Source organism: Lissotriton vulgaris, unplaced genomic scaffold (genome assembly GCF_964263255.1).
Source record: "Lissotriton vulgaris unplaced genomic scaffold, aLisVul1.2 SCAFFOLD_278, whole genome shotgun sequence".
NCBI classification, from domain to species: Eukaryota; Metazoa; Chordata; class Amphibia; order Caudata; family Salamandridae; genus Lissotriton; species Lissotriton vulgaris.
In genome coordinates, this window is record NW_028252241.1 from 287,069 (window position 1) to 310,463 (window position 23,395).

General features: G+C 43.4%; 1 protein-coding gene across 2 annotated transcripts; it reads left to right on the forward strand.

Moving 5' to 3' along the window:
• The first annotated feature begins 1,766 nt into the window (after positions 1–1,766).
• Positions 1,767–23,353, forward strand: SRSF6 (serine and arginine rich splicing factor 6). 2 transcript variants are annotated; one of them, XM_086951041.1, is made up of 6 exons: positions 1,767–2,101; positions 12,625–12,767; positions 14,952–15,043; positions 16,437–16,639; positions 16,890–16,979; positions 21,938–23,353. In XM_086951041.1, the coding sequence occupies exons 1-6, from the start codon at positions 1,995–1,997 to the stop codon at positions 22,290–22,292; spliced, it is 990 nt and encodes a 329-aa protein (XP_086807167.1). In that variant the 5' UTR covers positions 1,767–1,994; the 3' UTR covers positions 22,293–23,353. The 2 variants fall into 2 exon arrangements, with proteins under 2 accessions (XP_086807167.1, XP_086807166.1); XM_086951040.1 differs by lacking the exon at positions 14,952–15,043 and adding an exon at positions 14,782–14,894 and having other exon boundaries at positions 1,874–2,101.
• The last annotated feature ends 42 nt before the right edge of the window (positions 23,354–23,395 follow it).

Consider the following 23,395-nt stretch of genomic DNA (forward strand, 5'->3'; position numbering starts at 1 on the left):
CAGCACAGCAAACCTTTTGTTGATGCCATTTTAGAGAAAAAAAGAATTTTTTTTGCAGCGCACTTTTTTCCTATTTTCCCCCCGAAAAACCTCAACATTGAACTATATTTCCTATGCACAAACTGTCCCAATTAGCCAAAAAAGGGCTCAGCATTCTAGGGGGGAAAGGCTTAACAGTAAAGGGCTTCCCATTCAAGATGGCTTCAGGTGTAAATCTCCGGAAAAGCCCCATCCCCCAGCAAGTCGCCACTGCCTGCGCGGCAAGCCACGACGCAATGCAGAGTGCGGATTGCTGGTCGCAGCAGAGAAGACCCTGCAGAGGAGAGAGGTTTTGAAGTGGGAACCTGGGAAGATCCAGTTGACACAATTCCCAGTAGGTTGGGAGACGTGCCTGCAGATGGCCAACTGCCCTTCCACTACAGACTGCCTGTCCCCACTAGCAATGCAGCTATTTATAGCCGGCAAGTCGCTGCCTTCCCTAGTTCGCCGTGCCCCTGTGACCTGTCGGGGGGAGAGATCAGCATGGCCATTCTATGGCAGAGTGAGCCCACTGCTGTGCTCCGTTGACCGACTGCTGGATGTCTGCAGTTGGCCTCCAGTCCTGTACAGCCCATCCTCTTGCCGGGGAGAAATGGAAAGCCGAGCCGGGACCAAGCTGCAAGGAAGGCGCGCCAACGCTGCACCTCTGCTCACCTGCATGTTGGTGATCTCCGGGAGAGGGTAAAAGAGAGCAGCACAGCCATGATAATGAAAATGAGGCGGCCATGATGTCCCTACCCCTGTACCCTTCAGCTACCAGCCTCCCCTGGGGCTTAGCTGGCCCCCGCGCCGGAAACCGTTCTTAAGGTCCCAGGAGTGTGTAGTCAACTGGGACAACAAGCGTGGAGGTTATCTGGCCATCACCAGGTTGGGGATCCCTCCAGACCCAAGATCATTGCCTGTGAGTGCAACAACACCCTGAAGGCCTGGCTGAATGAGCACCATCAGAACCCGTGATGACGAGATTATGCACTGTAAATATGTAATATAAATGTATCGCTTTGTTTCTTAAAATGCAATCTTGAGTGGATTTGCAACTTGTATATCTGTAACTTTAACCGCTAGTAAATGTAGTTGACATATGTACTTACTACCATTCTTTGTGAGTTTAGTTTATCTGTTTCGTATCTTTTATGGCATTCATGTGCTCTGAAGTCCTTATGTAATGTAACTGGTTCTATATTAAAGCTCTGTCACCTTCGAGTAAAGTTCACGCTATATGAAAACGCATAAATAAATAAACAAACATTCAAACTCGTAATTCTAACCTATGCGTAAACAGTTCACGCATGGTTGGACTATTACGAGGAACTAGTAACAATCCCCACTCAGTCTCGTCCGAACCGCGATTTGCGAAGGTAGATACGCATGCGCAAAATTCCAGTTCATTTCGGCGGCTATTGAAATGGAAAAGATACGCCAAGGAAACAGACGTTTAGAATGCGGCCTCGTATCAATAGTGAAATCGCCACTGTGTAATAGGAGATTAAGAACAAACAAAAAAAGATATCTTCAGACTTCACAGGGAACTGTGATTCTTTATTTTTCAGATGCATAATAGCCTATAGTAACAGTACCTCTGAAGAAAATACCAAATATTTTTCTAAAAAAACTAAGATACATCTGGCGCTCGATATTATCTTTTGGACGCTTTAATACATTTTGGGTTCAGCGACTAGCTACGTGCAAACGAACAAAACACGGTATATTTTTTATTATGTAGATTGGAATGGGTACGCGGCATTTTACTCGAAGACCGTCCTATTTCCACGTCTCTAGTTAGGGCTCCCTGCGTGATACGTTCCCTCCGTCTAGGTGTGACGTCAGACGTTGCAGTAAAACGCGCTGCAAGGCTATTGTGTCGTCTTCTTACAGGCTGCGGAGGTTTGGAAGCTGACGAGCTGCCTGGACCTACTAGGTTATACATAGAGCTCGAATCTTTTCTTGTATCCAGGATGCCGCGCGTCTACATTGGCAGATTAAGTTACCAGGTTCGGGAGAAGGACATCCAACGCTTCTTCGGCGGCTATGGCAGGCTTCTGGAGGTAGACATGAAGAACGGGTACGTTGAGGGTAATGAAAGGAGACCCAACTACAGATTTGCTACCTCTTCGTTTTATTGTATAGCCCCATAAAACGGTCCTCGTGACAGCCTTTGGATTCAAAGCTCTCAAATGGAAATATTTAATCGGCGATAAGCTGCGTTGTTGGTGGCACGTTGCGTGCCTGGACAAGACTTCTCAACTGTATTTCAATGTACATGTCTAAATTTTACAGTACGCACTGAGCTAGTTGAGCCATCAAGTTTTACATTTATGTTCATATGCTTTAAAGGCGCTTTCCATAGTTACACGGCACATAATGTTGCCCTCTAATGGTTTGGTCGGGCCGTGGAGTGATTCTATTGCCGCTGTATTGCGCATGAGCAGTAGCCGCCATCTTTGTTCTGGCTGTATAAAAAATAGACCCCTCCGATGGCTGCCATGTTGTGGTCGGGAAACAAAATGGACGGAGCATGTATAGTTAGTGAGGTATGCCTGTCTCGTGTGATGGGGGTTTGCCGTAGTCACACTTATCTAGCTTCCGTGCATCTTATCGGTGTGAGCGCTCTAATGCTGCAGGTGTTGTGATACGTGTCCACGGATGATATGATGTTTGGGTTTAAATGTTGCTTGAGATAGCAGTGTAAATGAACAGATGTGTACACTGGTACCTTTGTGTCTATGACATGGCTTCAGATCTATAAACGTGTGGCAGTCTGGTGGGACAGTTCACGTGGCACACATCTCAAAATGGCGGCTTGTCTGAAAGGGCCTCTAGTATCAGCGAGGGCTGCCCCCCCCTTTTCCTAAATTCAAGTGCTGTAGAAAGGGGATGGTTAGTAGACAGACAGGGCAGACTTACTGTCCTTCGGTGTTAAGCAAAGCGGCATACTCGTGCTGCCCCAAAACTTTGTTTCCGTTATAGGCGTGGACATTTCTGTGTTTTCTAGAAATGACAGTAGTTGCCGAAAAGTGAACGTGTTCGTTGCGGTGGGAAAACCGAAAATGTTTACAGGTAACATGTAAAACTGTACTTCTGATGAGCTCCCCGTGGAGAGGGGTCATGAGAAGATGTAGTTCTCCATCACATCGTATAAGGAAGTTAGTGGCTTAGTAGTGAGCTCAATTTTGCATGGAAACCAGAGAATCTTTTATTTGCGGTGCCTCTCCGTTTGGCCCGCGCTTGTACGACAAACTGAACAAATGTATACTGCACACGCCCTCCCCCTCCTTCAACCCGCCAATGAATACTCCACAACAGACACGAATTGCAAACAAAGTTTGATGTGGAGGAAAATACACGTGTGCATATCCAGATGTTCACTCATCCCTTTGACGCAGGGCCACAGCCTTGAATACTATTCCTTTGGGTGGCTGCTTGAATTGACACTTCAGGTGCCCGTGCTATCCATACCCCTCATGGAGTGCCCTTCAGTTGATCAGCAGAATACTCTCCACGTTCAGTATAATGCCTGTGTGACAAACAGGTACTTAAATCAGAAGGGTTACCAAAATAATGTGACAGTGGAGTATCGGATTGAGGCATGGTTGACTAAGTCATGCAGCAAGAAATGGTAAACTATGCACCACTTTTTGTTATTACTTCGTTATTTTGTACTCAAATTTTTCAAATTTATTTATTATGTTTTGGCTCTCAGAAGAGGGCCACATAAACATGAACATACAAAACAACACAATCATCAAAAATACAAGAGTTATAAAAACATGCTATTCGAACTGTGATAGGTGCACTGCAAACCATCAGTCCCACAAGGCCAGGCCGGGACCACCTTCCAGAAGATTAATAAATAGCTAAAAATCCTTTAAAAAAGTTAAAAACATAGGCACAAAACATTTCATTTGGTGGGCAATAAAGTGCATGAAGAAAATCTTGAAAAGTGACGATGCTGAGGCGTAGACAGATTACTTTAAGCCATCGGTTGCGCAAGTTACGTAACATAGGACAAATCAAAAGTACATGCATACAGTCCTGGTTATTCAATTTACATAAATTGCACAACGGCGAGGTGCCATGCCATTTGGACAGCAGCACATTAAGAGGGATTAAGTCATACCGTAATAAAAACCAGAACCTACGTATGCCATGTGGTAAATTCCACAGGGCGTACGGTTGGGGCTGTTTCAACCTATAGGAGGAGATTAGCGGCTCCACGTTCCTTTTGTCGCCAACTGTTTTTTTGTCGGTTAGGAAACAGTACTCCCACGAAGCCTCCTTAAGGACCTGCTTTAACTGCGTGGGAGTATAGGAGAAGAGTGCGCTTTCCTCCAACCCCAGGATTTTCACAGCCCTTCTGAAATTGCCAACGAGTTTGGAGAACTCCTTGAAATTGCCCAAAAGTTCTTTTTTGAGCAAAGCTCGCAGGGTTCCTTCTCTCGCTCTAGCCAAACTGGCTACCCACCTTATTAAGGCGCATAGACCCTGCACCCAGGCACTCCTGAGTCCAAAATCCAGCCTGCAGGCGGCCAGTGGACAGGCGTTATTAAGAGTCGAGAGGGATCTTAGGAGTTTTCCCTCAGTCTTGTGGCAGAAGTCCCAATATTTTATCTCAATTATTTCTATACCATACAAAATGGTTGCGGGGATTTTAGCTCTAAATACTTCCAAGAGGCTAGAAAAATGTCTTCTCCCCGTTGCCAGGTATAGGGACTTTAACCCGTTGCCATGGGCAAGAGCTTTGCGAGAGCAATGCTCTATGTGAAGACTCTCGCTCATATTGGCCGAGAATATTTTCCCTAAAAAGGTATAACTAGTAACGACCTCCAATCTGTGCCCTCCAATGGCCCAACGAAAATCTGTCGAGCGGCATTTCTTTCGACCAGCAATACACATCACTTTACTTTTATTGGTATTGATCTTCATATAATGCTCCATGGCAAAGTCCTGCAAAGCCTGAAGCCGATTTGCCAGTCCCACGGGTGTTAAGTCAAGCAATAACACATCATCGGCATACATCAGGCAGGCCATTGGCACCCCTCCTATCAATGGTGCGATCCCCTCGCTGTGGGACACAACAGCAGGGAGGTCAGTTGTATATAAGGAAAATAACAGGGGCGCCAATAGGCAGCCCTGTTTAAGGCCATTCTGAGCTGGAATTTTGGCCGAAAGCCCCCTTTCGCCCCCCATTAAGACCCTGCACCAGGTCTCAGTGTGCAGCGCCCGCACCAATTCCAACAGGTGTGAAGGGAGGCCCAGCATCGCCAATTTTCTCCACAGCGTTCCCCGATCTACTTTGTCGAACGCCGTGGAGAAATCAATGAATGCGGCGTATACCACTCCCCCTCTCACCTGGACATATTTATCCGTAATAACCTGCAGGGCAGTCAGGTTGTCCAACGTGCCATGTTCCCTTCGGAAGCCAGTCTGTTCCAAAGGCAGGATGTTGCGCTCCTCGACCCAATCGGAAAGAGAACTCAGGAGGCATTTCGCAAAGACCTTTCCGATGGAGTCGAGGAGCGCAATCATGCGATAGTTACTGGGACTGTCCCTTGCCCCCTTTTTAAAGATAGGAACCAGAATGCTTCCTCTCCATGATGCAGGGACACATTTGGAAGAATGGCACGCCTTAAACAGGGGATACAGGATTTTACTCCAGGTCAGTGGGTCTTGTTTTAGGACCGTCATCGGAAGTTCGTCCGGTCCCATGGCCCCAGAGGATCGCATATTTTTTATAGCCAACTCGATTTCCTTCTCAGAGGGAAAGAAAACCGAGTCATCAGGGGCCGGATCCGAGACGTTATCAACAGCTATGGTCCCATTTCCAGCATATAAATCACAAATATGGGAAAACCATAGATCTTCTGGTATAGCTATAGGGATAGGGGAGTGGCGTGTACCACATCCTTTCCCAATTATTGCCCAAAAATCTTTAATGTTGCCGTGTACAGCAGATTCCCTTAATTTAATCCATGCCTCATCCTCCCTGTCCCTTTTAATTTTTTTCTTAAGTCTGCTTCTCTTTCTTCTTAACCTAGCGATAACTTTCCCACGTTCCGGTACCCTTTCAGCATACTGTGCACGGATTAGTTTGTTTAACTCCCTATTCAGATTACGGAGGGGCAGAGGCACTACCTCTCCTTTTTTCCTAAGCGGGGCAGATTTTTTAACATTCGATAGAATCTTTAACATGAATGCCTCGAAGCAAACTATTTCATTTCCGTTCCACACTTCTATTTCCCTGAGAGTATCGGACAATAGCTCCTGGACCCCATTAATGGCAGCATTATTCCAGAAGCATCTTCCAGCTGTTGGGTTGAAGGTAGCCTCCTTACCATTTAGAGCCCAGGATGCCGTATTCAGAGAATTTAACGAAATTGATAGTGCTAGAATACTATGGTCACTCAGAGTCGTGGGTATAATCTTTAAGTCAAGAATCAAGGGAAACAGGCTGTAACTGGCGATAGCATAGTCCAAAATTGATGATCCAAAGGGGGAATTATGGGTATAATTTGCGGGGACGTCAGATGGAAATCTTCCATTTAAGATAATACCATCCCCGATTGCTAGTTCTTTTAACAAAATCTTCCCCCTTTTATTTGTTCTTATGTTTTGCGGGAAAAGCGTCTGGGGGATGCAATATGTTTCCTCCTTAGCTTTATCCCTAAAAAGTGTTAGACTAGCATTTGATACTTTACAATTCAGATCACCGATTAGCAAAATTACCGGAAAAGGAGGAGAATTTTTTATATTTTCCATAAACTGGAGGACCCGCTTCAGTTTATCATTAAAACCATCCTCAGGCGGAATGTACACATTAAAAATGACCATGGAAAATTTTGTATTGTCATGGTACATATTTTCCAAAGTTATTGTGTGGAAGAGTCTAGTGGGATCAATATAATGGGAGAATCTCCATTGGAACTTATTTGACAGTAAACAGGCGAGCCCCCCCCTAGCATGCCCTTTTTTAGAGGGCGCAGCCGGTACTTCCAATACATAGAAATCTTTTAAAGGCATTAACCTGTCTATGCACCATGTTTCCTGGATACACAATATATCGGCCTCCAGAGTGGATAAGAAGGCCAGTTTCTCCGGGCTACTATGAAATCCGGCCGCGTTCCAGGAAATTATGTTTAAGGTTGGGTTAAAGGTGGTGAAACAATTTGGGGTTATCCTTATTTTTTGTTGATAAAGCACTATGGAGCCAGTTCCACCGGTTATTATCATCATTGAGTGTGGAATTCTCAACTAGTGGAAGTGGCTTCACGTGCGATACAGAGCGTTTTCCCCTGGAAACCCAAATTTTCAGGTCTCTCAGAGGAGAGGTTATCCAATTTTGCTCACCACCTCTCAGCCCCTGCTTATCGAAAGAGTTTGGCTTGCCAGGGGTAGAGATAGGAAGTATATCAATTCCTAAACGTTGGAAATTTTCAGCCTGTTCAAGAATCAGATTTGTTATAATCGGGGAATAAAATTTCACCCGAATACTCAGAACCCGACTGCCACCTAACAGAGACACCAATTCTATGTCTCTAGACTGAATGTGATAGAGACATTCAACCTCGCTAAAGCGCTTAAGGAGCCAGGCTCTATTTAATAAAAGGTCAGTATCAAATAATGGAACAAATTCTAGCACACGCACATCCGCAGGGGCCTTAGACATATTTACAGGCCGAGCAAGAGGACAAGCATTTTCGGAGTCAATTGTTACCACAAAGGGAGCAGCCAAAGGGTTTAAAGTCCCGGAGGGAAAAGAAAGGGGCCCTCCTACTGCACTCCGAACCGGAGAGCCTGGGAGAGGGCTCCCAATTTGTGGAAAGTCTTCCTGAGAAGACAAGCTGCCTTGTTCATTTTCCTCCTCCACTGAGGTTGAAGTGATTAAGTTCACATCCGTATCCGCTTTTAAGGAAGTAGATAAAGGTTCCCCATTCCTTATTTCATTCTCCCTTGCCTCTGTGTATTTTTGGAAAATGATCCTCCGTTGCTTCTTCTTTCTATATTTTCGAATTGGTTTCCTCTTGCTGGCTTTGGTACTTTTTTTGATTACCATATTTTTTCTTTTCTTCATTAAGTTGGGGTTTGTCGGCCAAGAGTTCTTTTCCACCATCCGGGACAAAGATGGGAAATAACTCCTGTGCCGTTTTGGGGCCAGGCAAGACTTTATCCTCCTCCTCTATCTCGAGGACTATATTCTTGATGCAATTTGAAGCTGCAGAATGAGGCAGCTCCTTATCAGGGACCAGAGAAGGCGGTTCATTTTTCTTAACTAGTTCGCTTCCAGTGGCTTTGATTTTCCCCTCAGATGCAGGTTGTTCAAGATGTTGAGGGGAGGAGGCCTTACCCAAATCCGGCACTTTCTGCAGCAGTAACTTTAAGATTTGGGTAACTGATTCAAGGATACAGTCCGAGCTGCCTACAAATTTTCCTAAAAGCATCAGTATTGAAGCAAGAAGTTGTTCCAGCGCGATCATGGACTCGGAGATCGGCTTTTCTCGTGCTTCCGCCATGGAAATATTATCCAGGAGATTGAGATCGGGACTCTTGGAGGAGTTTAACAAGTCAGAAATTTCATGTCTGTTTAGTGACGGAGTGCTACTATACAACATTAGTCCTGATGGGGTGGCTCCACCCTGAACTTTAAATTGCTCCAGGGATTCCACTTTAGCAGGGCTTATGTAGCGACCCCATAGTTCCAAGTCAATAGATAAAGCGGACAGATCGTCTCCCGGCCTGTCATTCGTGGATGCCTGGGGGATCGGTGGTATATGAACAGGCTCACTTACAATCGTCGGCTTCCCGTCTGTAGGGTCCCGTGAGGGAGACCCTCCTACCATGAGTTGGGAGGCCCCCTGCTGGGCCTGGGGAGATCGAGGCTCAAAGGTAGTTGGTAAGTGTACTTCCTGTACCTCAAGGGCTTTGGTATCTGAGTTGAGTAGGGTCGCACATTTAGGTTTGTTAATAGCGGTTAGATCCCACAGTTCAGATAACTGACATTGACCTTTCAGAGGTGGATTATTTATTGACTTATTTCTTGTGCGGATGGTAGGTAATTTCCGGGTGGATTTTTCTCCCACTACCCTTCCAGAACGTAAAGTTTTAGACATTTTCCACAGTAGAAAAGAAAGACTTATAGCACTATAAAATGGATAAAAGTCTGGAATAAAGTTGGTCCCTTGCGGGACAGGTAGGACCAGGGTGCAGTATATCTATCACAGTGTTTGCGGCGAATTGCCCTCCTACTCAAATGGGCACAGACACAAATAGATAATAGCTGTGCGAAAAAGAAAATGTAAGGGTCCAGGCCCAGCCCGGCCTACCTCGGTCACTGAGGGCCACAGAGGGCCCGCCCTTTGCCCGGGCTTAGCCCGGCGTCGCCCGCGCGCGTCCCGCGATGCGCGTTCCTCCTCCTCAATTATCGGCAGGTGAGGGGGGCGTGTCAGGGCGGTGCTCCAGGGCCAAGAGGTTTGTGGTTCTTGGAGTTCTTTTAGCTGTCGCAGTCCGCCGTCCAGGGAATGCGAGTGTTTCCCGCGCAGCGGGAAACGCGAGCTGTGGCGGTGTGTGCACTCCAGGCAAACGAAAGGCGCTGCTCCGTGGCGCTTCAGGCGCTTCAGAGCGTGAGCGCTAAACAGCCCTTTTCTTCAAACAGGGGCTCTGCCAGCACAGACAGCAAAACGAGGAGAGAGGAACACACAGCAGCAAATTGTTCAGCATACAGCCCAGTACAGCGCGCCTCCTCCTCAATTATCGGCAGGTGAGGGGGGCGTGTCAGGGCGGTGCTCCAGGGCCAAGAGGTTTGTGGTTCTTGGAGTTCTTTTAGCTGTCGCAGTCCGCCGTCCAGGGAATGCGAGTGTTTCCCGCGCAGCGGGAAACGCGAGCTGTGGCGGTGTGTGCACTCCAGGCAAACGAAAGGCGCTGCTCCGTGGCGCTTCAGGCACTCCAGGCGCTTCAGAGCGTGAGCGCTAAACAGCCCTTTTCTTCAAACAGGGGCTCTGCCAGCACAGACAGCAAAACGAGGAGAGAGGAACACACAGCAGCAAATTGTTCAGCATACAGCCTTAATTGTTCAGCATACATACTGTTATATATAGGTGTTGCCACACTTTTGAAACAATCACAGTACGTAGTTATTATTACAAATTTTGTATTTATTCTTGATCGCTGGAAGTTCTCCACACAGCCTGTGGCTGTGTAGAGAACTTCCAGCGATCAAGAATAAATACAAAATTTGTACTAATAACAACTACGTACTGTGATTGTTTCAAAAGTGTGGCAACTCCTATATATAATAGTACTATGATATACGTGTGCTAAGGAGTGTTAGAATGTGTCTAATAAGTTGTGTGTGGCACTGTGCAGATGCATCCAGCGTTTTCATTTTGCTGTATATAAATTTCAAAATACTAGATCCAACAGAACATTGGCCACTCTTCCAACAAATGTCGCAGGAGGGCCAGGAGCGGCGATAGTGAAGAGGTAAGCGGAGATCCCCTTCCATGAGATACAATCACAGGGACCCGGCGAGGGGGAAGCTTTGGGGTGAGTCGGGGGTCACAAGAGGCACCAGGTGGAAGGAGAGGGAGGATCCAACCAAGCCTGACCCCAAAATGGCTGCAAATCATTTTCGAGTTGCACGAAGGTGGGCCGGGCAAGGGCTGTGCCTGTCCCTAAAACAGTGCCCAGATCGAGATTTCGTTGCACACATCAGGATCTCCACAGCGCAAAAGAATAGCAATGAGACTGTTTTTTACACTTGGTCCTACAACAGCCTTACTCACACCAAGACAATTGGGTGGGGCAACATCTGAGTGCCCTACCACACTGGTCCTACACATTCTATATACCTGACCTTAGAATGACTGTCCTGTCCCCTGGAAGCAATACTGTTGAGCATATCAACCCTAAAGTAAGTCTTGGGTCCCAATAACTCCGGGATGGGTGCTGCCAATTGATCTATGACTACTCCCCCTGGACTGAAACCTTGAACATTGTACTCACCTCAGAGCCGGATCAACATGGTCCATGTCCGGTGGAACTTTGATAGAACTTTCCATGGACCTTTGACGATGCCCCCTAGGCGGATACATGCACCCTAGGCGGATACTAAAACTGTTTGTACTTACCTCTGTGCACGAGCAACCTTGGCTGATGCCCGGTGGATCGGTCATATGCAGCTATAGAGGAGTCTGGCCCTGGTTTCACCCCCTCGGCCGTCACCTACCCAGCCGGTCATCTGACATGGTTTTCCTCGTTTCACCGTTGTTTCCTCCTTCCTCCTTCCCCCTCCCTTAATGATTCATTGATTTAATTGATGTAACTATGTAACCTGTAGCTCTGGGCGGATACCAACACTATTTGTACTTACCTCTGTGCACGAGCAACCTTGGCCGATGCCGGGTAGAGCGGTCACATGCAGCTATAGTCTGGCCCTGGTTTCACCCCTTCAGCCGTCACCTACCCAGCCAGTGAACTGACATTGTTTTTCCTCGTTTCCCCGTTGTTTCCTTCCATCCACCTCCTCCCCCCCCCTCCGTGATTCTTTGATTTAATTGATGTAACTATGTAACCTGTAACTCACTGATCCTCATGTAAAGCGCTCTGATACCTCCTGGTCTAGCAAGCGCTATATACACTTTTAAAATAAACAAATAAAGTTGAGTTTTGACAATCTTGCATGGCAATAATAAAAACCATCCCCTCCAAGGGACCCATAAACAAAACCTTCTACTTCAAATGTGGCACGTATTCACAACACATACCACTGTAAGCCAACACCTATTGATGGCCTAGTTTTAAAGGGGTACTCTAGTCCGCAATTAAGGCACTCTATCTACTCTGTTACCTTTGGGACACAGGTAATGCTAGAGAATGCAAATACCGTTCCTCTCAGATGGCACATAGCCAAATTTGTAAAGGCCACTGGTAACTAACATCCCACCATAAATGCACAACAGCAGCATTTAAACTAGACCCACTGCACCTATAATGCTCCTCGGAATGTAGTTTCTGACCTTATTCTCAAGACCAGGGTGTGAAAGACTATATCAAGTGCATGAAATGAACTAAATAGTTAGTCGCCCTTATTCGTAGCCTAAACGTTTCTGACACAAATAGACTTAAAAGTGCCATTTGCTAACACTTGCTTTCACTCAACCTGTTCCAAGCCTGGTGCATGATTCTTTTTCTGGATTCCCATGCAGTGCAGTATCCCCCCATCTAGTGGTTCGGTTGAGCCCATGGTTGCCGCGAAATCACTGACACTCGTTTCCTCTAGGTGTTATTTTAAGAGTGTCTGTGAGATGTGCTTACACAGCTTCTGTCAGCACTACAGTTGCTCCCTTCAGATCAGCGTCACCTTTCTTGTTGAATTAGCTGCGTAGAGAATTTGCCATCAAGGACCATTAGATGAGTAGCTAGCTTTCATCTCCCATCTATTAGCATACGATTTTTGGTGATATATTCCTGTATCAATCTTCTGTTCTAGAACATTGGTATCTTGGTTTATGGGTATATTAGCCGTTTAAAGCACCGTTAAGCATATTTTCTGTACCGTTTGGAAATATCTTTGATAAATCTTCATTTGTGCAGGTACGGCTTCGTTGAATTTGAAGACTCCAGAGATGCTGACGATGCAGTGTATGAACTCAACGGAAGAGATCTCTGTGGAGAGCGGGTTATTGTAGAACATGCCCGTGGTTCCCGCAGAGCAAATTCTAATTATCAAAGTCGCAGTAAGTTTAGTCCCATTTCATTGTATGTTATAGATTTTCAGTTGTAATAGCAAACTAATTACATTATTTGTAGTGCCTGCTTTTTACTTTAGTGTGTGGTCATAGTGGATTTGCACCATTTTGCCAACATTTCCCATAGCGATGTGTGGTAATTAATCAATTTGCTGCATTAAAAAATGCGTCTGCCTTTGTTTCTTTGGTGCAACTTTATTAGAAACCAGTTGTGGATGTTGATTGAAATAGTCTGAATAATGCATGCTATTTCATTTTTTTAGTGGTGTACTTTTACTTACACAAGTGCCAGGGTCTGCAGCATGGATCTTATTTGATTCGGCTAGTGCTCGTTTTGGAATTCCATTGGGCATATTAAGCCCATTATTGCCGTTTTGACTGCAGTTTTCTGTCGCTCAGTGATAATTTTATCGCCTGTCTTGATAATATGCCCCACTGTTTGCTTTGTGTGATGTGGTGGTAGGCTTGAGCTCTGGATTTAGGAGTGTAGCTTCCTAGTTGTAAATCCCCGCTACTTTCACAAAGAGGGCATACCTGTTAACCTCATTTATTATGGTTTGTTAACAGTAGCAAACGGTCAGGCTAAATCGGTGCTTGGCAGAAACAACTTTCGAAGGAGCAATAAAAAAATGACTGTGAAACTTTCCTTTTTGTACTCGAGATATACATGGTCCCACGGTTGCAATGCTGAACACTCTGGTGGGAAATCCATAATCGGACATTTTCTTCATGGGGATATTACCAAATTAGGATGGCTGAATACTGACTCAAACTACAATTTATCAAGGATTGTAAATGACGGGATTAAGAAAACTCAGATCTAAGTTCCTTTGAATGTATTGGGACTTGGGCTGAGAGTAATAGCAGGCTTCCAAAAATGGCAGGTTTGGGAGACACCAGGCAGTGGTGACGAGAGGGCGTTGGCATGGTGGTCTTGAATGTTTGCATAAAATGCTTCAGTTCTCCATTTGTATTGACTTGGTTTTAATTTCTTCCAAATTGGATTGCTCCTTCAAATAGCCTGCGTGAATCAATTACAGAATGCTATTTGTATGTGGAGGTGATTGAGCCGCTGTTAATTATGGACATGGAATTAATTCTTGACGAGTCTTTCATGGGACCCAAGTAAAGATCGGTTTGATCTTCACGATACGTGCATGGTTAACTGTTGAATTTGTTTTAGCGGTACTTTTTTTAGAGTAGTCTGGAAGGGGGGTGTTTTTTAAAAGTTTGTACAATATTTCATGTTTGCATTGTATTTTGACTTGCATGTTAATTTCAAATTTTAACGAGTCCTTGATGTTTCAATTTAAAAGTGACCAGTGGGGGCTGAGTCCATTGAGGCTAAGATGACTGCCTTTCCTGATTGGCCTTGGCATTTCCATACATTGTGTGACCCTTGCCCTATGACCCTTTGGCTGACCTTACCGGAAGCCATGATGACAGCTGCCTTTTGCCATTAGACGCAGGGTGATGGTGAGGATTTCAAGGGTTAGACAAAACTAATCTGAACTACTGTAGGTGACTGTTTCCTTGCCTGTTGTCACACCAACAAAATCCTCCTACTGTGATGTAAGTACCATTAAACACGACATTAAGTTCATTAAACACGACATTTATCGGTGCATGTAATGCGTTAAAGTTTTTATTTTACAATATTCTGTAAAATAAAACTTAGCAAACTAGTATAACTGCAGGAACAGTCACGTTTCCGTATCTGTTAGATGCAGCATCTGTTAGGCATTCGTTTTGTTTTCACATTTACACGATATATATACATATGAATTGAATTTACAAATTTTTGTAAACACTTACAAAATCAGTTAAACTTGGAGGAATACAAACTGATAAATAACACTTTTGAAATCACAGTAAAACTGGAGGTGTGCAAATATCTTCGTGCCCTAGTATGTATATGCAATTTTACATTTTAAACATTCACCAGTCTTTCTTTGCACAAAGCTGCATCAAGCCCTTACACTGTTTTCTGTGCACGATCAAGGTGGATACAGGAGAGAGAAGTCTGGAAGAGACAAATATGGGCCACCTGTCCGTACTGAATACAGATTGACAGTTGAGAACCTATCCAGTCGCTGTAGCTGGCAGGACCTGAAAGTAAGTTCATTATCGAAACTTGTAATTAGAACTTTTTGTATTGAATATCCCTTTTAGAATCAGTTACTCAGAATGGACCGCCTGTACGTACAGAATTCAGACTGAAAGTTGAAAACCTATCCAGTCGATGTAGCTGGCAGGACCTTAAAGTAAGTTATTTAATCAAAGTCTTGTAACTTAACGAGAGCCATTGTGCTTTATGTATGGAATAGCTCTCGATGTTTTTTTTCCTGCCGGTTGATACTGAAATACAGTGGTTTGCCTGCAAATATTGCAAGGAATAAGTGTAGCCCTACCTGAAAGCCCTTTACATTTTTTAAACTTCAGATTCCTGCACCTTGTTTTATATTCTTTTCTGGCAACTAGCCAGGTTTGTGCCATCAACACATTGTGTGCTTGGTTTTACTTAGCTGGTGCCTTGTATTTATGCCTTTGAACCGTGGTATTTGTGGAGGGTTTTTTTTTCTCCCAGAAATTGGTCACCTGTTATGCTTTCTAGTATTTTTTTGGGTGCTAGTTAAAACTACAGCTTTTTCTGGTGGCATTCAATCTTTTCAGACTCACCCCACACCCCCTTCGGTATATTTATTTTTGTTTTTGTAGTGCAAATCTGGAATCTAAAAGCATTGTAGTACTACAGGTCACACTTCAGACAAGCATAATCAATGCAACTTGCTCCAAGGTTTAGAAAATGTAAAAGTGAAGTACATATGGATGTTCAGCATACCGTGACTCGGGGAGTGCATTTTAGAAGGGAAACGTTGTGGTATGGTTTTGTTATTGGGAGGATGTTAGCCGATATTTAGTCAACAGAATGGGTGGGAACCCAAAGGGTCATTATGTAGATTTTTCCTGCATGGATACAACATCTTTACACTAGGTTCTGCACCGCAATATTGTGCTTAGTATATTACCAAGTGTGCAACTGCTGTTGATTTAAAAAGACAAATTTGCTTGCCTGTGAACCTGTAATGTATTGTGATGACAAATGCACTTACCCATAATTTTCGTTAAGATCCCCATAGCCCTCTTTCAGTTCTATACTTCGGAGATGCATACAATTCACATTCCAATTTCAACAACTGATGCAGCTGTCAATTCGACAGCTGCCTGAGTTGAAACTGGAATGTGAATATTTTCTTTTCAGTTATCTATTGCTAAATTCTTACTCTTCAGTGCATTACATTTTAACTGACTTTTTGTTGTAACTGCCACTTTTTTAAGGTGAAACGCGTTTAAAGCTTTTATTAAAGTTTGTTACATTGTTGTGTAATTGTATTTGCATAGTGCTCACTAACCCTGACTTTGAAGCTCTCTATTGCGGGTAGCACGCTACTTTGTAGCCCAGTTAGGTTAATCCAGTGGTTATTTGTTATCCCGCATTTAAAGTGGTGATGTATCAAGTTTACGATCTGGATGTCATTATTAGTCAGTGCGAGTGAAAAAAGAGGGGCGACTAGAGGATGAGTGGTTTAGTATTGCGAGGTAGCAAGAAGAAGTTTGAGCCGAATGCGAAGTATTAACAATACTTTGTTTTTATAGGATTTCATGAGGCAAGCCGGTGAGGTGACCTATGCGGATGCTCACAAAGATCGCACTAATGAAGGGGTGATCGAATTTCGGTCTCATTCTGATATGAAGCGTGCATTGGAGAAATTGGATGGCACAGAGATAAATGGCAGGAAAATTAGGCTTGTCGAGAATAAGCCACGACGCCGTAGATCCTATTCGGGTAGTCGATCAAGGTATGTAGTGCAGTCTAGTGATGAAAAACCGATTCATGCTTTGTTTTACAGCTTGTCTTTTTAACCACTTACACAAGAGTTCTAAATTCTTGCACTTTTGCACCGGTGAAAAACACTGACATTTCTTTGTGTTCTCATTTAAGTTGCTTTTTCAGATTGGTTTTGGTACATTTAGTGTTATCAATAATCAGAAATGTGCCTTGACTTGCACGAAGCAATTTCTGACCGTCTGATTCCCATCCCTGTACAGGTCCCGATCCAGAAGCAGGCGACGGTCACACAGCAGGAGCCGCAGGAGCAGTCGTAGTAGAACACGCAGCCCAGTCAAAGCACCGTCTCGGTAAGATGCCCATTTTTTGTGCGAATTAAATTGCAGATGTACATTTCTCCAACGCAATCACGGTGACCACTGCACTCAAAGCGATGGTGGTTATTGGGGTGAATCTTGTGCACTCTGGCACACCTTTGCGTGAATTGATCCCCGTTTCTTTTTTACGGATAACATTAAGTAGGAATGATCTTTGGGGAGGTATGCAAGTTCATGCAGCTACCCGAGGGTTAATAAATTAGATGGAGAAGAAGTGGTATTTTCAGATTGCATGGGTATGGCTTGTGACCTTTGCTATATCAATTATTGTTAGTTTGTTTATGTTAAAGTTTAACGCAAAAATGCATATGACTTGGAGAAGGTTGTGCTCTGTGGGGGCATGCAGAGGAGGGAAAGAGAACCATTTGAAAGAAGAAGAAAAAGTGGACTATCAATTTTTAGCTTGAGGTCAGTTTTACATGTTACTTATTAGAAATCTAAATAATGATTGATGCGCACAGCAAGGGTCCCTTGTTGGCAGCGCCACTGGAATTATGTAATTGTGCTGATGCAGTGTTTTCCTATATAATTATATATTTGCAACATAATCCATCGTCTGCTGCATAATCTACATATTTTTCTTCGAATTTGTATGTAGCTCGAAGGAGTTAATAAATATTGAACAGCATATGTTCTGCGTAGTGAAAGCCATTTGCAGAGCTTCACAGAAAACAAATGGAGTGCCCCCTGAAGGCAAAGCAGAGAAAAGCTCTGCGCCTAAAGCTTAAGGCTTGATTAAGCCCTTGAGCCCAACCTTACTATTGGACATAGCATGTCCTTTAACAATACCTCTCACTCACCAACCTGGTTGGTGACATGCTTCATCATCGGGGTCCCACCCCGAAGGCCGAGTGCCAACAGGGTGTGCTGCGACACCTGACTACAGTGGAGCGGGTATTTTTTCTCTTTTTATATGTGCAGTGATAAAAAGGGTTAAGTGAATTAAAAAAGGCGGCCAGGCCTACTCACTTCAAGACTTTATTCCTGAGTGACTGGTCACCTAGATAAAAACTAGCACCTTTTGTCTAATTAAGTAGACTTCGGTGTTAAGAGACGTGTAGTGTTTGATAAAAATAGCTAAGTGTGCTATGTGAGTTAAAATTAAAGGTTTAGGTCTACATGTTTCAACCTCTTATAAGTGTGGGTTTTCGTCAGGACCAAAAGGAAAAAGAGAAGTGGACCTGGGTGGTGCGCACACACTAAGGAGCGCCCTGCCCTCGATCCGTCGTGAATAGGAAAACAAAAATTGTTTCCTTATACAAAATGTAGTCTTCTCCCCACTCTGGAAGAAAAACTCATAGAGCGGTGGAATTCCGCCTCATGGGCGTTCGTGGTCCAAAGGAGATGCTTGCGCAATTTGCAGCTTCTGTTCCTCTGGCTAGTAACCTACTTGGTTCCATGAACGATACGCCCTGTGGTAAGAGCTTGACTAGTTTCTTTCCTGTTTCTTATTGCTATAATTGGGTATTAATCTGGTGTTAAGACACAGCCAATGCCCAGATGGCTTTCACCCCAAAAAATTGCAAACTAATAAGGCAATACTTCTAAAATGTGCTGCATTATGCTCGATAATTTCTTTTCTTGCTGCATAATTTACTCAACCACGTTACCCTGCCACAAAATTAATCATGCCTGGAAAAAATGCTTTGTTGTAGTTGATTGGCAGATGCTGACTGCCTCCAGTAGAACTAGCTAAAAAAAAACTGCATCTCCTTTTTAGGTCCCACATGTCCAGTTGTTGCGACTCTCTTGTAAACTAACACTTTTAAAAGGGTTTGCGGTTACAAGCTATTTCCCATTAGTTGTCCTTCAGGTCACTCTCATGCTTTTTGATTGGCTATCGCTTCCCAACATTTTCTCCAGCCCCCACTTCCTGTGCTTGCACTCCCTCTGTCCCTCCGGTTTCTTATCTACTGGCGTTACATTTTAGGGATCATTCAGAAAGTTCACCTAGGAAAACATTCCTCCCGTTGCTTACCATTGGCTTTGTGTCTTGTTTTTCACGTTTTCTGGCTTTATTTGCTTTGGCTGTCCAACTTTAGTTAGCCCCTCCCGTTGCCCAAATCTTGTTTAGTGTATTCCATGAACGCTCTGTAAACAGGCCTTTGAATCTGGTTGTTTTCTTATCTCGTATGCTTGGCATTCAAAAACATGTCAAATGTCATGTGGCTTCAGAGGGCGCTTGGTGTTTGCTTTTGCTGACTTCACAGTGAGAGCATTTTTAGGAAAGAGGAATGCAGATTGCTCTACCCATGAAGCCTGCTTGTGGCCCTCCTTGGGTCCAGTGTACAGATCTGTAGCATAACCCTTAAATAGCACATATATAACACTTGGAAGACCTATGTTTATTTTATCTAGGTAAGTGGGTTACTGCTTTTAACACAGATTCTTTTGTTACTTGCAGTTAATATGTTGTAATCCCTCTAATATAACTGATCTGTGAAGGACAGGTCACTCCATATTTTACATTGATTAACCTACTTCATGATTTATTGTCTATGTATAATATGTATGTTATGTAAAGTACTCTTGACACCTTGCAATGGGATGAGTACTGCTACAAAAAATGGTGGCATTTAAATTACTTGTGTAACTACTGGGGACAGATAAACACATTTGACATGCTTACAGTGCATGCATTTCTCTTCTAAACGGGGACTAAAAATCAAAAGCACGCCTCTTCATCACCTGTGAAGTGATAAGCTGTGAGCCTCTTTTCCCCACCTTTGTATTTGCATTTGGAGTGTGAGCCTACCAGGATCAGATTGGAACAAAAGGCGGTCTGATGGGCCGTTGACTTCAGTCTTTGTCTTTGGCCCAGCTAGAGGTTCAAATAATTTTTGAAAATTCCCTTCCAGCCTGCATGTTGCTGCATAAATTGAAACCAGAAAACTGTGCAGTCGCAGTTAAATGTGTCCTGTCTGAAAATTGCACCGGCATAAGTTCAGCATCGGCAAATAGGCAAAGTAACTCTTCCTAAAGAACACCACATCGTCACTCCTCTTCTAAGAACCTCCAGCCACCTCTTCCCTATTCTTTGAAAATAAAGTATTCACCTGGATGTGAGTGTTTAAACACCAGGACAATAAGAAATAATGGAAACATTAAACCAACATCAATGCTTCTGTTTACTCTTCAGACAGACAAAAGTAACACAGTTGCTTTACTTCGCCTCTGGGCACCACAGTGTACACCAGAATATACGTTTTGACCCTAGCTCAATGTTAAAACAGAGTATGCTTTATTTTTTACTATTGTTTCACTAACACCACAGCGTATCACTCTGCTCTACTTCACTGTATTCCACTCTACGCCACTCTACCCCAGTCTACTCTACTCCATTCTCCATTGCACACAATACCACTACTCCATTGTTTAGAGAGCACAATGGTTCAGTGGGATACAAATTGATTTAACAAAGGTTCTATGTATGAAGACAGCTAAACAATATAACTTTTACCAATATATATTTAAAAATCCAAAACACAATCTCTTGCAATTGATATATATCGTAACCCTATTTATCATTAAAAGAAGATCTGGTGCTCATGCTGTAAGTGACACAGACGGTGCAGTGCAAAGTGAGAGAAAACAAAACGTGCGTCACTATTGAAAAGACACATGACCCCTCAACGGCGTTTTGACCTTTATAACGATGAGATAATCGGGACTGTAGTAAGAGCACTCAGTATCTGAAAATTAAAATAGAGGATGTCCATGTAAAACGGTCTGGGACAATTCTGGCCTGTATATGAGATTATAATTAAACCAAGAAAGATTGAATCAAATGTCAGTCCATCAATGAATGGTGAGCATAGAAAGGGCAGACAATTCACCCGAACCATAAAAACCATTAAATAACGTTAAGAACAATAAGCAAGTGAGGGAATGAATTCCAGATCTATCAAGGTGGGGATAATCAATCACCTGACGGGACAGTAGTTTCCTGCCTGGTATTAGACTCCATTCTAAATTTACATGGCTATCCGGGCAAGGGGGTGAACTGAAGCAGCAGATATCTAGCCCGTATACATCAATACAGGGATCCCTGTGAAAAGAACACTAATCTCCTTTTCCCTCCAATCTGAAGCAGTGGTGTCTAGGTGGAGGTAGGCAGAGTTATGACTACTTTTGAGGATGGCTACAACACTTACAATCCATTTCTATATAATAAAACTGAAATGTATGTTAACCCCAGTATCTGGCCCTCCTGGGCCTACGTTGGACACCCCATCGTCTTATGCCAACTACTATTTTTGTGGCAAACCCCTCTTAGTTAAGCCATTAGGTCCCGCCTTAGCAAGAACTATTGCCTTTGTCAATGTTTTGCTTAGCCATGTTGACAACTGTAGCTTTTCAATATACAAATGTTGGTGGTGCATTGCAGATAAATCAATCAACTAATATTAACGCTGCAATGGAATAAAGTTTCCAATGGAATGTAGCTTGAACCAAACATTTCCTTTGTGAATTGATTGCAAGAGTTGGTGCACGTGTCTGTTGCCATTCCATCATCTTTGTAGATCAGTGTATAAGACAACACAAATTACAACATATAAATAGCATCAATACTTTTCACATCTCTGTAAATATCCAAGAAATTTCTGGACAACACAACAGTGTCATCACGGTTCACGTTGGTGCAAATATCCTTTAGCCTCATGGTATAATTAATCCAACCTTGATGCATCATTTGTGGCGTTAATGACAAATGTGAAATCTTACATGTATTTGTTTAATCCTAGGTTTTTGGGTATTCCTTGATGTTAAATGAGTAATAATAATAATCCTAAATGCATCTACCTAAATTTCAAGATTTGTTTTTCCCTTTTGTGCAGCTTGAGTAAGTAGTCAGTATGCGTTTGTGAGAGCAAGTTTTTCTTTCCAATAACGTTTTTTAAAAAAAACCATTTTTTTGGGTACTCTTACAGATCCAGGAGCAAGGGACGGTCTCGTTCAAGATCCAAACCTAGGAGATCTCGATCAAAGAGCCACCCCAAGTCTGATCTTGGTTCACGCTCCCGAAGCAGATCCAAACCAAAGTCTGAGCGGTCTCGCAGCCGGTCCAGATCTCCGATTCCTCAAGAGAATGGAAGGGAAGAAAAATCGAAGTCCAGGTCTCGAAGCAAGTCTCGCTCCAGGTCTTTTTCCAGGTCTCCTCCCCCAGAATTGATGGAAAGGGATCGCTCCAAATCTGCAACCCCACAAGCGGCGTCCAGGTCACAGTCTTGCTCCAAATCACGGTCAAAGTCTCGCTCTCGATCAAGGTCCATGTCCAGGGATTAAGACTTGACCATTGATCTTCAGTAACATTGCACACTATTATTGGAACACTTCCCATTTTTTTGGCCAAGTCGCGATCCTGAATTTGATATGGTCATTGTCTCATCTGAAAACCGAACCAGCTTGAAACACATTCGATATGTTCCCAGTTTTAAATGATGCTCTAAGGCAGAAACTTTTTTTTTAATGTTTGTTTTTTTTTTAGGAAATTAAGCTTTTCATCAAGAATAAAAAATATTCCTTGGGTATAAATTTCATAGTTTTAGATTTGATAGCTTAATTCTTTTACAGCCCATTTTGAAATATGATTTTTTTGCCTAGTGTGAAGCTAGCATCCCTCACCTTGGCTTACCAGGAACTCCCAACCCCTTAGGGGTCGCTTGTGCTGGAAGAAAAGCAGGGGTTACTCTGGTATGAAGGTGAATTCTTCAGTGGCCCAAAAGCTTGTTCTTAAAGACTTGTATGACAAGTCTTAAACCCGTGATACTTTTGAGTGGTGAAGTGTTTTTGTCCACTGTAAATATGCTCAGTATTAAAGGGCACTCCTCAGTCCAGGAATATCATATAGCAGGCGCAATTCTACCCATTTCAAGCAATTCTGTAACTATTTAACTTGTCAGCTACCTGTTTGTGTATGAATTGAAATCTAATAAAGGTACACCTGTTTTTGTTCTTTTGCATGAGATAGTATATTCCCTGGCGCTGTGGGGGTGGGGACTTTGATTTCAGTTCAGACCACCCATGCGGTTTCTACTCCTAAGTTGTAGGTATAATTTGTCTTTTCACATTTTTATGGAGCTGCGCAAGTTGTCTAACTTTCTGTCTTCACTCTAAGTGTAGTTCTGACTAAATGTATGTAATATCGTATTTGCCCGGGTCTGTTTTATCCTGGTCACTTTTCCATTCAAATTGCCATTTGCGCTTCTAAAGATACAGATATGAAAGCTTGCCCAGTAGTCTCGTCTAAAAGCTATTTTTTTTGTAAAAAATACAATAGTGAGTTAAAATTCCTTTGTAAAGCTACAACTTGTAGTATGAGTTGACATTAAACCGGTGAATTTAAAGATTGCCTTTTTGAAATGTATGTTGTGCATTATTGAAGGTAC